Below are 17,520 nucleotides of genomic sequence, written 5' to 3'. Positions count from 1 at the left end.
GAAACTTGTGTGGGCACCACATTCCCAGCAAGTAAAATGGTTCCTGGCACACAGATGGTACTTAAAATTTGTTGAATGAATAAATGAACACCAAAATCTGGAACCTCTGGAAACTTGTGTATCCAAAACAAGTAATTTTCTACTTTGCCCTGACTAGTAAATAATGGAATGGCCTCTTGTTTCTTTCTCTTCACCTACACTTATCTCTTTGGCATAATAAAGGCAGGTCAATACTGAACACTGAAGTAAAACACTACCAGGGCTAAAGCAGCTCATGTTAATACATGAGCAGAGGTTAATGAATGGATAAGGAATACACAAATACTATATAATGCCTGATGCCAGTAAAGTTGTAAATTCTTGGATAAGATTGTGAGAAATCTCATCAATTTCAATGGCAGGCCTGAAAAGAATGTTACATTGTTTGCTTATTTGTTTGGAGATTTATGGAATTCTGGATGTTGACTATCCATTCTACCTCAAAAGCTATAAAGTCTCTAAGCATAATTAAGATTGTTTTTGCTATAACACTGACCACTAGAATTTGGCTACAAAGCCAAGACTACCTTTATGTATCCTAATACTTAAAATGACCACATACTAGTGAATATCAGTGGTCACTGGTTTAAAGAAAAATTGACAAGAAGAAGATAAAACATACTGCAATATCAACCCATGTTCCGGAGCTGATGGCTTCCTCTACTGATGCTTCCACCTGATCCACAAGTCCTTGACCAACACAAGCTGCTTTCAAAAACAAGAGCTGTGTAGTCTTATATCTTTTCTTTATGTAGCTCACAGCATCTGGGATTCCAAGTCTGGATAAAGCATCAAATTCTAGAAATATATCACAAATAGAAATGGAATAGAATACATTGGAACAGAATTGTCAATCATTCATATCTTTTAGAAGTCTTAGAAAAATTAAGTTCTACCAACACCTATTCTTTGTGAATGCACTTTTTTTGTTTTGTTTTGTTTTAAAGAATAAAGCAGAGAAATGTACCACAGCCTATTTCCTGTTAGGCGGCTCGGCTGGCTACCTTCCCAAATTTTTATTACTAAACATAGCTGTAGAAAAATTAGTTCAAATGCTTCCTCAATCCCAGCTATGTCACACCCTCCTTAATTGAGGGGTCAAAGGGAAACATGAGAACTATAGATCAAAAAAGGAGAAACAGGAGTTAAGGAGAATATAATAATTTATAAGTAAAGAAACAAAATCTGGAATTTATTTTGCTTATTACAGTTAACTAAAGGTATCAGACAACTCAAGACAAAGTAATTCCCTAGTCTAATTTAAACTAGACTTAGCATATAAACTAGACTTAGCATATAAACAAAAGTGAAAAAAAAAAAAAAGACTTAAATTTACAGCCATTAAAGTTATTGGAGAGAACTATTGTATGCTATGCCCCCAAATAATCATATTTAAGAAAATTAATTATAAGGAAGTTCTAATCCAAGTCCATGGCTGAAGAAACTGAAAAGTACATTACAGAAAGCCAAGAAAACATAAGCGAAACCCAGTATTCTAGCATAGATTTAAACTGTTTGAACATTAATATCTTATGGGTTTATTACTGAGAAAGCAACTGATCTCTTACATGATTTGACCTGGGTTATGAAACTGATCAAATTAAGTGAGCTCATGTACATACATAATATATACGTTACACATATGCATATATATTTGCTAATTGTTTTAATGATTAAATTCAGTCAATCTACTTTATCCAAACGACAGAACCTCAGAAACAGAAGCTAGAATAGCTTCAGGTTTTCTGAAGAAGTGGATGACTAATAAAAATGCACATTGTAAAGCTGATAGCCAAAATAAAGTATTTGAAGAAAATGTATCTGAATAACTGGGCAACTTCATAAAATATAAGATATAATAAATAAAATTACTTTTCATGACTTAAAATATACCTGAAGTTGTAATAGTATCATATCACTGGAAGACTGGTAACAATCAATACCAGATTTTGGCCTTTCTACATTACAACTGTTCAATAACTATGAAATTAAACTCAGTTGCAAAACCAACAAAAATGTGTAATTTGGCTACTTTTACACTCAAAGAGAACCATTAAAAGCTGCTGTCAATAGCAGAGCATGTGTGTACTCCCAGCACTAATACAATACTTTCTAAGAATGTGTGCAGTATTAGAAAGAAGTTTTAGTTTCAAAGACAAAAAGAAATAGTTACCTAGATAGCCATTCTGCCTGAAAAAGGAATCCACCCAAGTACTCTGTGTTCTGGAGTAAATGTCAGGGACAAACACTGCCTTATCCTGTCTCCCACCAACCACAGTGCCTCGTAAACGTCCACTATTAACGAGTTCCTCAAGCACAGCTTAAAACAAAACCAAACAAATACAAATAAATTAGAGCAGGTATAAACGTCAAAAAGTAAAATACTATTTCACAATTTAGTTATTCTTACCCTTTAAAAAAGCAATTTAAAGTTTAAATTGCATAAATGAAGACGTTATATTTTAGGCAAAACTTTCCTGCCATTTATGAGAATATTCAGGTCACAAATTTAGGAAATTCTGGCAACTAGCTAAAAGTGCTGAACCTGTAACTGGTTAACATTAACATTTAATAGTTTAGTTAGAGTAATTTGGGGAAAAAAACCCTTGCCATTATTTATTTTATGATATGTTTGAAAGTGGATGACTAAACACTTGGAGAATAGATAATACGCAATCAGTAAGTGTTTCCAAGTTCAAGTTTCTCATATTTAGAAAACTTAAGACACCTGGATCACATTAGAGTCAATTGTGTGAAATAAAGCCATGAAAATTTTTAAAAGTTATTATATTTCTACTGTTTTTTTATGTTATTACATTTCTACTGTTTAAATTGCAGCACATGAAAGAGAAGTATAATGCTGTGGTTAAGAGGATGGATCTGGATCTAGACACCCTTTATGTCCAAATCTCAACTCTGTCACCTACTTGCTGACAAAAACTGGGCAAGTCATTTTACTTATGCTTCCACTTTCTCAGCCATGAAATAGGGATAACAGTAAGTGTCTCCAAGAATTGTGGTATTCAAGTAAATTGCTCAGAACAGTAGCTGGCATATAATAAGCACTCAGCGAATGTTAACTAAATATCACCACCACCACCACCACCACCACCAGCATCATCATTAATCACTATCATCATCATCAAAAGACTGATGCCAGTCTGAGAACTGGATAGTACTGCCGTTAACATAAAATATATGCTTTTTATTTAAACCATAACATTTAACTAAACATTTTATTGTTTAAATATCAAAATCCCCTGAAAAAGACAAAGCAGATAGGAAGGAGTTACTTCTAAGCAAATCAGAAAGCACAGTCAAAAGATGACTGGCAAAGAAACATTTATGAAAATTAGTCTTTATCAGAAATAAAAATTAGCTTGCAAGATTTTGCTCCTGAGTAAATGAGGATACGTTAGAAAAGTCTAGATTTTTCAACAGACTGCAACACATAATTTTAAATTTTGTGGCTGTACAACATAAATCCATGCTAAATTAAGATAAAAGTTATCAAGTTATCAATTACTTGAAGAACTTTACATGAAATCCCACCAATCTCCAATTAGTAGATTCCAATATATGTTACATTTTTAATTTTAAATTTATTAAACAAAAAATCCAAATTTAACTGCATATTTTGAAAAATACAGTGAATTAAAACGAACTTTTGGTTTTATACATGAATTTCTTTTCCAGCCTTCATTTTAATTCTATTTGCACAGATATCTGAGCCAAAAGATTAAGTCATTGTTTTTATTTATTTATTTTTAAAAGATTTTATTTATTTATTTGAGAGAGAGAGAGAGAGAGCACAAGAGGGGGAAGGGTCAGAGGGAGAAGCAGATAACCTGCCGAGCAGGGAGCCCGATGTGCGACTCAATCCCAGGACTCGGGGATCATGACCTGAGCCGAAGGCAGTCGCTTAACCAACTGAGCCACCCAGGCACCCTAAGTCATTGTTTTTAAAAATTATTCCAGCAAGACTTTAAAAAACCCCGGGGCGCCTGGGTGGCTCAGTCGTTAAGCGTCTGCCTTCGGCTCAGGTCATGATCCCAGGGTCCTGGGATCGAGCCCCGCATCGGGCTCCCTGCTCGGCGGGAGGCCTGCTTCTCCCTCTCCCACTCCCCCTGCTTGTGTTTCCTCTCTCACTGTGTCTCTCTCTGTCAAATAAATAAATAAAATCTTAAAAAAAAAAAAAAAGACTTTAAAAAACCCCTCAAAACGTGGTAAGAGCTTCACAAACACACACATAACATAGGTTATGAACCAAGATTATTTTGGAGATATTACAATGCTGTTTGAATGCTAAAAACATATTTTTACTAGTATTATCCTCTTCGTAAAATTTTATTTCTTAAAATATTTTATTTATTTATTTATTAAGTAAGTAAGCTCTATGCTCAATGTGGGGCTTGAACTCATGACCCTGAAATCAAGAGTCGCATGCTCCACTGACTGAGCCAGGCTGGCACCTCTAAAAATTTTTTAGACAAACACTGTTTACTTTCATGTTAGAAAATGTAGCAAGAATCTGTAAGAAACAAAGTGAAAATTATTCTTTAATCCTACAATTTTAAATCTCTCTCTATAAATATATATGCGTAGTGGTATTTTACACACACACACAGTTTTTCATTCTACTCCTTTCGGGGTAGCCAACACTAAATGTTTGGTGGATATAACAGATAGATATATACATGAAAACTGGTATAGGGAAACCTTTCAACTAGAAATATTTTAGTTATGTAAGTTTTAAGGTTAAAAGAAGTCAAAACATGAAAAATTAGTAAGTTTCACATTAATAGTCTATTCAGCAGCTAATTAAGTGACATATAATTTAAAGCAAACTCACAGTAAAGCAGCTGCTCTTGAAATCCATATTTTGAAATGAGAGAATTTACTGCTGTAGGCCTTTATGGAAAGAAATAAAAAGATCTTACTCATTCTAGAATTACACATATTTATGAATTATAAAAATAACTAGGATAACTAGTTTATGAAAAACACCATTTAAAAGAAAAAAAAATGAAGGCAAAAATAATACCAGATTTTACATCCTTAATCAGAATTACACTACTGAAATTCCAGGGGAATTGATTTGTATCCACAATCCAGGAACAATTCACTTTCTCACCAATTTCCACCTCAGATTTAATGATACCTGATCTGCTTTTATTTTATGTTCGTTTTTCTTCATTCTATTCTTTCTCTCTGGGAGGCTCTTTCTCCACCTAACAAGAGTCAAGTGAATGGTATCTGATTCTGTTTTTGAAGAAAAGTGAAATCACACATGTAGTGAAAGGAATCTGGAATGATATACTCCCAGATTAGGTAGATGACTGGGAGGGATCCACTTAAAATGCTCCTTTTTGTTTAGCACTATTTTCTGTAATGACTGTGTTTCTTAAAAAAAAAAAAAAAAAAAGCTCTAATGAGGTATAATTTACATACAATTCAAGCATCTTAATAAATTTATAAAGTTGAGGAACCATCACTATAGCTCTCAAGTCTAGAATGTTTCCATCACCTAAAAAATTCCTTCACAGATGTTTGTAGTTAATTCCTGCTTCCATCCCTTGTCCTAGAGAACCACTGATCTGCTTTCTGCCTCTATAAATTTGCCTTTCTAGAAATTTCATATAAATAGAATCAATATATGTCTCTTATGTCTGGCTTTTTTCACTTAGCATCATTTTGAGGTTCATGCATGATGAAGCATGAATCGGTATTTACTCCTTTCTATTGCTGAATAGCATTTCACTGTATGGAGATACCACATTTTTTATTCATTCATCACTTGATGAACATTTGGACTGTTTCCAGTTTGGGGCTATTATAAATAATGCTGCATGAACATTTGTGTACATGTCTTTGTGTGGACATAACTCTTTATCTCTTTTGGGTAGATCCCTGTGAATGCTTTTCTAATTATCTTTTTTTTTTTTTTAAGGGAAATTATAAAGAAAACACAGACTTTCTTTTTATGACTATATATTTTTTCCCTATTCATTTTAAGCCAATTATGCCTGTTTTCTCGTTTGGGTTTAGTCTATGTTTCTATTTTTATGCATATACCTAAGAGACTTTTAAGTTATTCCAAGTACTCAATTCTCTGTTGATTATTTAAGATGTTATGAATTTTCTCTATGACAAACTTGGGAGAGCAGAAACATTTGTCTGAATATGAATTGATATTTAAAACACCTGTGTTTGGGAATTTTGGCTAAATTATTATTTTCAATTAGCAATAATCGCGCCTCGGACAAACCTCATTGGCTACGATACTGCCATTGTGCAAATTATTATTTTTATCAAACTCTAATGTAGATTTTTTTTTATTAAATTAATTTATCCTAGTGTTTCAGCTAAATTATCTAGAGCCCCCAAACCAATAAGGTCCATTTAAGTGCTTGGTGAAGTTTGCTCTCTGTTTATCTTATAATTATTACAATCTTCTCAAGTTCTATTTTTTGTTTTCTGTTCCCTTCTACCTGAACACATTTTTGAAGGACTTTATCTTAAAATTTCTGCGTGCATAACTTAATTTGGGTTTTCAGTAAATATTTAATTGAACTGCACAAAATTTCTAGCTTTTTTTTGTGTAATAAAACTTAGCTGTTGAATTTTTATTTCAATTTGGAATACAATGTAGTTTAGTATACCTATACATCTCACTGTTCTATTTCCTGATCTTCTTTTTGGCTACCTATAACAGCAATATAAACCCTTTTAAAATCAGAGATGCAGGTGTTTTCTCTGAAGTTAGACCAGAAAAGTGGGGGCCGGGGGGTTCCTTATATTTAAGAGACAAATATGATGATATGGTACATTAAATGAAACTATCTGGGAGTCACACAGCCTAGCAACATCTTTTGAGGCTCAGAATTTGTTTTGCCCTCATGCTTTTTTTTTTTTTTTTTTTTTTACAGTATTGCTATTTTATGCTAAATTAGGTTCTGAGCATATGCATAATACCTCTACACAGAGAAACTGAGGGCTACTGTGAGTCAGAAAAAATATTTGCCGAACCTGATGATAACTACACTCACCGCAATAGTCAAAGAAAAAAAACTGTCAATAGAAAAACATATTTTGTTTTTATTTTTTGACCAATAAAAATACAAAATATAGTACAAAAAGTACAAAAAAAATACAAATAAAAATACAAAAAAGGTACAAAACTGAATCCCCCTTCATTCTTATCTCTCAGTTACCCAGTTCTCCCAGAAACAACAACTGCTAACCAGTTTCTTGTGTTAGGAGGGCGCAGGCTGTCAGAGCCGATGTGGAGAAAGGAGGACATCCACATGGGAAAGAGAGCTGCAGCAGCAACGGGAAACCAGTTACATAAAGGGGAATCATTCAAATAAGTAAATTTAACTGACCCTTGAACAACGTGGATTTGAATTGCACGGGTCCACTTTACATGAGTTTTTTTTAATGATTTATTTATTCGTTTGAGAGAAAGAGTGAGAGAGCACATGAGCACAGGCTAGAGGGGCAGAGGGAGAGGGAGAGAAAGTCCAAGCTGACTCGTGCCAAACGTGGAGCCTGACACGGGGCTCAGTCTCAGGACCCTGAGATCACGACCTGAGCTGAAACCAAGAGTAGGATGCTTAACCAACTGTGCCACTTAGGCCCCCCATACGTAGATATTTAAAAAATATATATAGTACAGCACTGTAAATGTATTTTCTCTTTCTTATGATAATCTTGGGTTTTTTTTTAAAGATTTATTTATTTGAGAGACAGAGAGAGAGCACAAGTGGGGAGGATGAGCAGAGGGAGAGGGAGAAGCAGACTCCCTGCTGAGAGGGAGCCCAGCACGGGGCTGGATCCCAGGACCCCAGGATCATGACCTGAACAGACGCTTAACTGACTGAGCCACCCAGGCACCCCATCTTTCTTATGATATTCTTAATATTTTCTTTTCTCTAGCTTACTTCATTTTAAGGAAATGGTATAGAATTCATATAACATGCAAAAGATGCATGTTACTCGATTATTTGTCACTGGTAAGGCTTCTGGTAAACAGTAGGCTGTTAGTAGTTAAGTTTTGCGGGAGTCAAAAGTTATTTTCAGATTTTCAACTGCGGTGTGGGGGTTGGTGCCCCAACCTCTGTGTTGTTCAAGGGTCAACAGTATATTAAGGGTAATGGGAACTAGGTTTCTCGGGGTCAGAGAAGGGAGCTGCAAATATGGAAAAGGAGAAAACTAGGACAAAACTAACTGGGCGCTTGGATGGGAACTGGAAGTATCAAGTGTGAACTCATGGTTTTTGATAAACATAAAAATACAAAAATATAGATAAAAAGAGGGGTGGGTACACATGTGTCTGTGTATCCCCTAACTTGTCTGCTGAGAGGCTTGGGAGCAGTGATGACCAAACAGCCATAAGCAATTTAGTGTCCAGATCTTGGTTTCTAAATAGTATACTCGACTAAAAAGAACCAGGCAGGGTTCCTTGGGGAAATGGCTGATTCCAGGTTTGGGAGAAGAAAAGTATGAACTGAGCTTACAACTTCTTGTACCAGAAAGAAGAGAAGTGCTCCAAGAACGATGGGGTCATATTGAAAGGACACAGAAACCAGCCTGAAGGGTGGGCCAATAGCTAAATCAGAGCCAATTTAAAAATATCTAAACAATGATAATAATAGATTTTAATCCAATGGATAAAATAGAGAGCCATGAGTCCATACTGATTTAAATAAATGAATAAACTGAAAGTTTGATAAAAAACAGGGTAACTTATAAGATCTCAAATTGCCCTCCCCACAAATACTTAATTATAAAGGAAAAACAAGTAGCTTTATGACAAGCCTAACAGATACCTCCTTATTAAGAAGTTATAATGCACACCATCAGTAACTAGAAAATCTAAACTGTATACCCCTGCTAGGATTCAATGACAAGAACACAGAATCACTTTGGTTACATTCCTGTCAAAGGTGCATAACCTGAACATCAGCATGAAAAAATAGCAGACAAGCAAAATTGAACATTTTACAAAATAACTGGCCTGTGGTATTCAAAAGTGTCAAGGTCATGAAAGTAAAAAAAGACCAAGTAAGTGTTCCAGATTGAAGGTGACTGAGGAGACATGACAATTAAATGCAATATGTGATTCTGAACTGGGCCCTTTTACAGTAAAGGACATTACTGGAAAACTGGTAAAACATGAATGAGATCTGAGGACTAGATGGCAGGAATACATCAATGTCAATATTTTGACGTTTGTATTATAGTTATGTGATTATATAGGACAATGCCCTTGTTTGTAGGACACAGACTAATGTATCTGTGGTGATGGGATACTATGTTAGGAACTTTCTCTCAAATGGACAGAAAAAAAAAGGTTCTCTTGCAATTTTTCTGTAATTGTGAGATCACTTAAAAAAAAAAAAAAAGAAAAAAAATGGTTGCACTAACTAGCAAGCTTTCTCCTCTAACCTAGTCTTTTGTACCAGTGCCTTGCATGTATTAGGTGCTCAATAAATGCTTCTGATTTGCTGAATGACAAAAAGAAACTGCTGTGGCTACCATGTAAAACAATGTTCCAGAAGGTAGTAAGAGTAAAAGAAGGGAGACTGGTTAGAAAGCTACTGAAATAGTCTAGTTAAAAAATGGACTGAAGTGGGGTGAATGGTCATGTCACACAAAGATTACATAAATATTTAGAATACAGAATTCAAAAGCCTTTGTGTTCTGAAAAAGGGGGTAGTGAAAGAAAGGATGGTGTAAAGGATGACTCCCAGGACTCTGGCAAAACCAACTGGATTAATAACATTTACTAGTAAAATGGAAACACAAGTGGAAGAATAAATTCAGGTGGGGTAGGGTGGGGTAGCTCAGGGACAGTGAGTTATTTTAAATATGTTGAATTAGAGGGACTTGTAAAACATTTCAGTAGGGATGCTGTGTGGGCAATAGGATTCTGAAATTTAAAAGAAAGGTAAAGTCACCTAGGAAGACAGTGCCAGACTAAGAAGAAAAGATGGCCTGAAAGAAAACTGTAAAGGCTAGGGAAAGGGGGAAAAGCCGGAAAAGGTGACTTATAAGGTACAGCCAAAGGAGGTAAAAAGAAAGCAGTAAAATGTGATGTTTAAAAAAAGGAACGAGAACATTTCAAGAAGGAAGATGTAACTGGAGTTAAATGCTGCTGCTGCCAAGTTAAGTAAAACAAAGTCAGAAAGTATCCATTAGAGTTCATGATACTGACATCATTACCTTGTAAGCTGGTAGAAGCCAGATGGGTGAGTTGAGAAGTGACAGAAGGTAGGAAAACTAAGACAGTAAATGCAGACATCAACTCTTGAGATGGTTTACTTTAAGGAAAGGGACGAACAAGGTGGCAGATAGAGTGGAATATGGGGTTGAGAGAGGTTTGATTGTTTTAAAATGGGAGAAATCTGGACCCAAAAACCACTGAGATAAAGTTAATGACACAGGAGAGAGGAGATAATTAAGAATGCAGGTTTTCTTAATTCCATATTGGAGTGTCACTCAGGCTCCAAACACTTCAGAAATTCTTACTTTAGAAACAGTTCAAGTGATTTTGAAATGAATATTGTTATTCATTAGAATTGTAGAATGTCATTTGGTAAAAAGGGTTCTAAAATCATCTAGTCCCATCTGAGGCTCAAAGGAGTTAGGTGACTGGCTTATTTGCTGCAGCTCACATGGTTATTGTGTGATAGAGCTAGGGCCTGAGGACTTCTGACTTTAAATTGCATGCTCCTTCCATGATCCCAGAATGACTTTCTAAACTGATTTGAGTGTTCTGTAGACCCGCATCTGGAGTCATGAGGGTGATTAACACGGGGAGTGGAAGGAGATGTGGGTTGGAGAGAGTCTGGCTACATTCTAGGGCTCTGGAATCCCCATTCCCGTTTCACAGAAGCTACCAACCCTTCTATATGTCTAAAAAATTAGGGTCCTGCATGAGATTTTAATTAAAAAAAAAAGAAAGAAAGAAAAGAAAAAAAGCTGATAGAAAAATAAAAAGCAAACCATGATCAAAGATATGTAAAAATATACATATTTTAAAACAGGCTTTAAAAAAAATGAAACAGGCTTACCGGGTAATAGCACTGAACAGTCCACGGATGCGTGCTTTATGTCGAGCTACAAAAGCTTTAGTAAATATGACTCCTCTGTTATCAAGATCAATCTGTCCATTAATAATTCTACCTAGTCGCTGAGTTAGTGCCTGGGGTAAAGATGCAAACTTTTATTAATTTGAAAGAATAAAATTATATGTATATAATTGTATAGTCTTAATAAAGTCATGCTGCTCGCTGATGTATTATCCATATGATTGAGAAATTTCAACAAGCACAAATTCATAGGATATATAAGCTAAAATGAAGATTTAGGGTCTAGGAAACTTCATAATCTCAGAGCAGAATCAAGAATTGAGTGAGTATATAGCTGATATGCTAAAAGGCTTTGCTACTTGCTAAGAAGGGCTACTTCTAATGTAAAATAAAAGTGACTGATTAACCAATTTTCTAGATAGAGGCAGCCTGAAACATACAGGCAGCCAAGACATATACATGTCTTGAAGAAGACCCTATCTGGAGCTTCGAGCACTGAGTAAAATAAATGTTATTCCAAGATTCTGAAACCTAGGGAAACATAAGACCTAAAAAGTTCTCTTCTCTGATGCAAATATTAACAAGTTTATTGGTGCCCAGAGATCTCTACTGGCAGACAGCATGATTTCCTGGAAATCCCAAGAGAGTATTTCCCCACAGCTATATTATGACTGGGTTAGGTACATCTGAAATGAGTCTGGACATATTTCACATCCTAAGATGAGTTAAAACTACTCAAGGCAGCCTGGCTGATACTTTTCCGATATAGAAAAACGTATTTCAAAAAACTTCTTAATGAGCTTTTAGAATACTGCCTGTGATATTCAGAAAAACTAGAACTGAAAAATGTTAAGAAAACATACATATTTACAAAATGTATCAATGGCACAGTTTTATAAGAAATCATTTGGGTCTGTTTTGATACTTTTAAAAAATGTTTTAAAAGTACGTTTTTTGACCTTCTGTGATTAAAATACATTTGCTCACTTAAAATAGAACTAAGGCTCCTGAAATGCTACATAAAATGGGTCTATATTCAAATGGTATTTTAGATGTAATAATAGGAAATCACTCTCAAAATGGGTGAGCAAATCTGTTTGTATTATAAATTAATCTCATGCAATTATGGTTCGGTAAATTTTTGTAAGCTGAATTTTCTTAAGATGATATACATCTAAAAAGAGATTTGGCTTTTCTCTTATTTATTCCAATAAATACAAAACAAAACCATCATTTACTGAGTACCTCCGTTGTGCCAGACATCTCACTAGCTACACCATATATATAACCTTATTAAAGTCTATGAAAAAGATAATTATTCCCATTTCAAAGATACGTAAATTGAAGCACAAGAGTTGAAATAATTTTCCTAACACTGAATAACTAAACAGTGGCATAAATGAATTCAAATCAAAGTCTGTTTAACTCCAAAGCCTGTGCATTTCCCACTGCACAAAAGAAATGTCTATAATTCTAAAATGTCAAACTATTTTAAGAAAAAAGAAATAATCATTTCTAAATGATCTAATCAGAGACATCAATGTACAGGAAGTATCCCCAAAATATACTGCTACAACATCAATAGTCAAATACTTGCAAACAAATTAATGGTAAGAAAATCTAGTTTTTTTCTTCCAATTAAAATTATTCATCTGAAAAGACGTTATACTATTAAGAGAAAATACCTGTGTCAGAAAGTTTCCAGGAAGATCATAGGTTTTACACAGCTCTGATATGGTGACCTGACCACTTTCTTGCAATTTATCATTTACCTCTTCTGCTAACCGATCCAAATAGTTCCTAAGAGTTTAAAAAAAAAAAAAAAAAATTAGGAGTAATGATTTTCCTCTTTTATGTTTAATTTCTGTGCAATAATATATGCCAACAAAATAATGAATAGGGTATGTTTAGGTAAACACGATTCATGACTCATATTCTGAAAAGTATTTTTTTTCTTACCAATGCAACTAAATATAAGGTCAACCAAATGATAAATGCTCAGATTTTTTTTTAACAATGTAAATTCCTGCAGTCGTTTTTCATTAACAGTTTTGGAAGCAATTTGCTTTCAGAGTTAAGATCATACAGGAAAGACTGTAAAAATTATGTTTTGTGCTGCTTTAAAATAATAGGCAAAAAAATTTAAAGTTTTTATTATTTCCAAGTACTCCATCCAATTAAGCACTTACTTTTTAAGTACAATGATCTCAACGATGAAAATCAGCATATGAGAGTTCTAAACAAAATGCCAAACTGGTCACAATTGTTCTAAATTTAAACATTAAAAAAAAAAAAAGTGTTCTTAAATACTGTACTTACTCATCTATCAGTTGTCCCAACACTAGCTGCACATGTTTTTCTGATTTTACAATGTCACCAATTCTACTTTCAATATGAGTCAGATCCACATTAATTACCTGGAAAATAAATAAAATTCTATTAGTGATAAGTTCATATTGTTTCTTGAGTTTGAAGTTACAGATTAGAACTACCTTTTTAAAAACTTACTTTCTCTTAGATGAATTTCAAATTAATTTGAAATATTGTGAAAAGTCTCAAATAAAAAATTAGAAGCTTATTGCTTATTAACTTTCATTTCTGAACAACTACATTTTCACTTGCTAAGAAAGTTTGCATTAAGAAGCTACATTTTCATACAACAGGCACAATTTACACAAGATTTTCCAACTTCTTGTAATATAGTGTACCTTGCTAATGACATGCACACTTATATGTTCTAAAAATATCTTCTACTTTAAAAAATTCCCCTATTCCTTCCATATACTAAAAGCATACACAGTTATTTTTCTCTCCAAATTACATAAACCCTGTAATTACATAAAATGACAACTATGAGTTTATTTGGTAAAGAATAAGTAAATAACTGAGAAAGAAGAACTTATTAAATCAAGTCAATATATCAGAACTTATTAAATTGATTAAATGTATTAGTGAGGACTATAAAACTATTTCTTCACAAACATTATACAAAATAAGATACCACTATTAGTGAATACTTAAGTCATAGTACCAAAAAATTGAGAAAGGAAAAAATTTTATAAATTTAAAATTTACCTGTTGCAGATCAACAATGTTTACTCGACCTTTAAAGAAAAGACATTTATTGATTTCATATTTACATGTAAGTACACACAAGCCAAAAACTGTAAATATCGACAGATTTACATTTTGGGCAATCGAAGTCCTCCTTCTACAAAGGACATAAAGCCACAATAATTAATGTTTTCAAATACAAACCATTAGCAGAATAATTCTTTATACTGAAGGCACAGGCAATAATATACTTTTGAAGTTTCATTAGGTCACATCAGGCCAATAATGAACATCAACTGATTCACAAGTTGGCCAGACCTATTGATTTAAGATTTACCTCCCTTCACAATTTACCTGCTGTGACCAAAGAGATACAACTAAATTCAGATGAACTTTTTAAATTTTTGAAATGAGAAGATTTCCACCTATTGGCAAAAGAAAATCTGTCAAGTATTCCAAATTGTACCTAATATTTTCTTAGCATTATGCAGGAAGATGAACCAACACCAAGGGTGTATCTGATAACATCTAATGAAGAGGTATTTTCATAGTTGCTTCTATGTTAATCAAATAGTGTTCAAATTTGCTCAGTAGTTTGTTCACATTTTAAAAAAACAAAAACTTCATGTACCTGTAATAGCATTTCCTACATTATAATAGGTATAGCACCATACTGTTTCCTAATTTGCAAATACTTAAAGGTAAGTTTTTAAAGAGTGTGGTAGTATAGCCCTATCAACAATATATAATCCTTTAAAATCTCTGTTCTCCTTTCATAATTACCCCCTGATGATAGATAGCTAAGTACCCTCCCGAGTCATGCACTAAATTCATGGCCTGTGAAGAGAAAGAGTTGATTACATTGCAGCCATCAAAAGGAATGAAATCTTGCCATTTGCAACAACGTGGATGGAACTGGAGGGTATTATGCTGAGCGAAATAAGTCAATCAGAGAAAGACATGTATCATATGATCTCATTGATATGAGGAATTATTAATCTCAGGAAACAAACTGAGGGTTGTTGGAGTGGTGGGGGGATGGGAGGGATGGGGTGGCCGGGTGATAGACATTGGGGAGGGTATGTGTTATGGTGAGTGCTGTGAATTGTGTAGGACTGTTGAATCACAAACCTGTACCTCTGAAACAAATCATACATTATATGTTAAAAAAAAGAAGATAGTAGGAAGGGAAAAATGAAGGGGGGGGAATCAGAGGGGAAGACGAACCACGAGAGACTATGAACTCTGAGAAACAAACTGAGGGTTCTAGAGGGGAGGGGGTGGGGGAATGGGTTAGCCTGGTGATGGGTATTAAAGAGGGCATGTTCTGCATGGAGCACTGGGTGTTATACGCAAACAATGACTCAGGGAACACTATATCAAGAACTAACGATGTAATGTATGGTGATTAACATAACATAATAAAATAAAAAATAAAGAGAGTTCTGTACATTTAATTCTGCTTATGAATTAAATCTTTTGAATTTAAAAAAAAGAAACAGTTGATTAATTCACATATAGAACCCATAACTCATAATAATAAAAGATGCTATTTTGTAAGGTGACAATATTCGACTTCTTTTAAATTATATGACCACCTTTACCCGAAGCTATTAAAAATATTAAGGCTGATTTTTATATTAACAGTTGAGAAGGGTGTCCTATACCCTCCAAATAATTTACTATTTATGTTTTAAGTTTTTTTTCCCCTTCCAAATAACCAGAGGAAAAAAATAAGGAATACTTACCACCTCGGACATGTAGCTCATCTCTCATTTCTTTACTAATTTGAGCTGGTGTAATATATTCCTTCCCATCAAGTGTGTGAACTACTTCTAGCTGTTTTTGAGCAATCAACTTATTCACAATCTCAATGCAGTTCCGCTCTGACAACCTGAGAGACACAAGAAGTTTTAAAAATGAACTTGGTACATTTGTGCTTAACAAAATTAACAACGTATGAAAATGGGCTTTTTTAAAAAAGTTTGGGTGAAGAGTCCCTAGGTTCTATATTACAAAATCTGTATCTCTTATTAGTGTAACCATACTGATTCAATAAGTTAAAAAAAAAAAAAACCCTCTTGGGAGCAAGCAGGTTTACGTAAGCTTAAATCATGTACCTAATTGGTACAAATCATTCTATTACAGAATTTCAAGTCTGCTCTCTCCTCTGGGCCTGCTTCTACTCTTCAAATCTGAATAGAAAAGTGAGGACATGTAATTTAGGTAGGAAAAAACCCTGCCCTTTTACTTCAATTTCTAGTTTAAGTTCAATAAAAAACCAAACAAACCAGAATTTTCTTTTAAATTAAGTGTGTGATTGCTTCACCACTACTATTGGTCGGTAGGCAGGAGATACGGCCTAGGAAAACCATGACTGCAACTGTTATCCAAGCACTTAAGCATTTGCCCTAGTTTGCTCTCAGTGCTACAAAATACAGTATTAAGGAATAAAGGTCTTCAAGCCCCAGAAGGCACAAAAACATCAAAGGTAATAGATAGTCAACGAATAGAAAAGGATTCTATTAACATTGTATATGCGTTCTGTAACATTAAAAAGCAGAGCTAGGATGCCCAGGACACATCCCCCCAAGGTTTCTGGGTTTGCAAGAAATGCCAGTGTCCAGGAGTCCTTAAAAATGACAGATGGGACCATGGGTCTGGCCTAGCACAACTCTTCCGGCGCACACAAAGGCAAAATGTTTAGAGTCAACATAGCATTTTCTCAGTACTGTATTTTGGCGTTAGCCTCTCCTTTCCAGCTTATTCTAGGTCAGGAAATGTATAATAGTTAATGATGCCATAGGGACTTGACGGGTAAATAAGGATCAGAGGGACCCTCTCATGACAGCTAGAAGTCACCAGTCTCGGCCATCAAGAAGGCGGGGCGCGCCAGCTCTTGGCTGGGGCATGGCTCGGGGGGTTCCGGGCCGTAGTAGCTTTCGGGCTTCACCGCCGAGAACTGTACTTGGAACTGCAATCCAGGTTATGGGAGGAAGAAGGCAGAAACGGTGACACAGAAGGGGAAGTGCGGCGTCCAGAGCCAGGAATCCCCGGCCTCAGATCACGGCGTGGCTGCCCTGGGGCTATTTTGGACTCCGCAACGGAGAGGGAGGGTCGGCACCTCTGTGTGGCCTCGGCGAACTGCGCCCGCTGGAAGTCAGCCGCCAACCGCCTGATCTCCTCCCAGGCATCCGCCATCACGGCCCTACTCGCCGAGCCGCCGAAGAACCGCAGACACGTCAGCCTAAATGCAGCGGGAGCCGAGGCGGAACGGGCCGCGCGGAGGGACAAGAGACTCCTTCCCCGATGCAGATACCGAACGCGTGCG

The 17,520-nt window shown here is 35.2% G+C and overlaps 1 protein-coding gene and 1 non-coding gene across 3 annotated transcripts in view; both read right to left on the bottom strand.

Moving 5' to 3' along the window:
- UFL1 (UFM1 specific ligase 1) overlaps nt 1-17,485 on the bottom strand; it is a 33,575-nt gene extending 16,090 nt beyond the window's left edge. The window contains exons 1-9 of one of the 2 annotated variants that reach the window (XM_045867242.2): nt 17,314-17,485; nt 15,938-16,083; nt 14,211-14,239; nt 13,455-13,552; nt 12,821-12,935; nt 11,118-11,248; nt 4,892-4,950; nt 2,213-2,359; nt 662-837 (exon numbers count right to left, since the gene is read on the bottom strand). In XM_045867242.2, coding sequence (XP_045723198.1) covers nt 662-837; nt 2,213-2,359; nt 4,892-4,950; nt 11,118-11,248; nt 12,821-12,935; nt 13,455-13,552; nt 14,211-14,239; nt 15,938-16,083; nt 17,314-17,390 — 978 coding nt within the window. In that variant the 5' untranslated portion in view covers nt 17,391-17,485. Of the gene's footprint in view, nt 1-661; nt 838-2,212; nt 2,360-4,891; nt 4,951-11,117; nt 11,249-12,820; nt 12,936-13,454; nt 13,553-14,210; nt 14,240-15,937; nt 16,084-16,480; nt 17,265-17,313 lie in introns of those variants that run through there. The other variant, XM_045867244.3, reaches the window with a different exon arrangement.
- On the bottom strand, nt 6,206-6,341 carry LOC123837974 (U4 spliceosomal RNA). The gene has a single exon (XR_008505533.1). It is a non-coding gene; the product is annotated as a U4 spliceosomal RNA (small nuclear RNA).
- Nucleotides 17,486-17,520: the final 35 nt, after the last annotated feature.

The sequence above is a fragment of the Mirounga angustirostris genome, unplaced genomic scaffold (genome assembly GCF_029215605.1).
Source record: "Mirounga angustirostris isolate CCGP_5_RB_7025 unplaced genomic scaffold, mMirAng1.0.hap1 SCAF_8, whole genome shotgun sequence".
Classification (NCBI taxonomy): Eukaryota; Metazoa; Chordata; class Mammalia; order Carnivora; family Phocidae; genus Mirounga; species Mirounga angustirostris.
The sequence above is the reverse complement of the archived record's forward strand: the minus strand, read 5'-3'. Positions and strand labels throughout refer to the sequence as shown.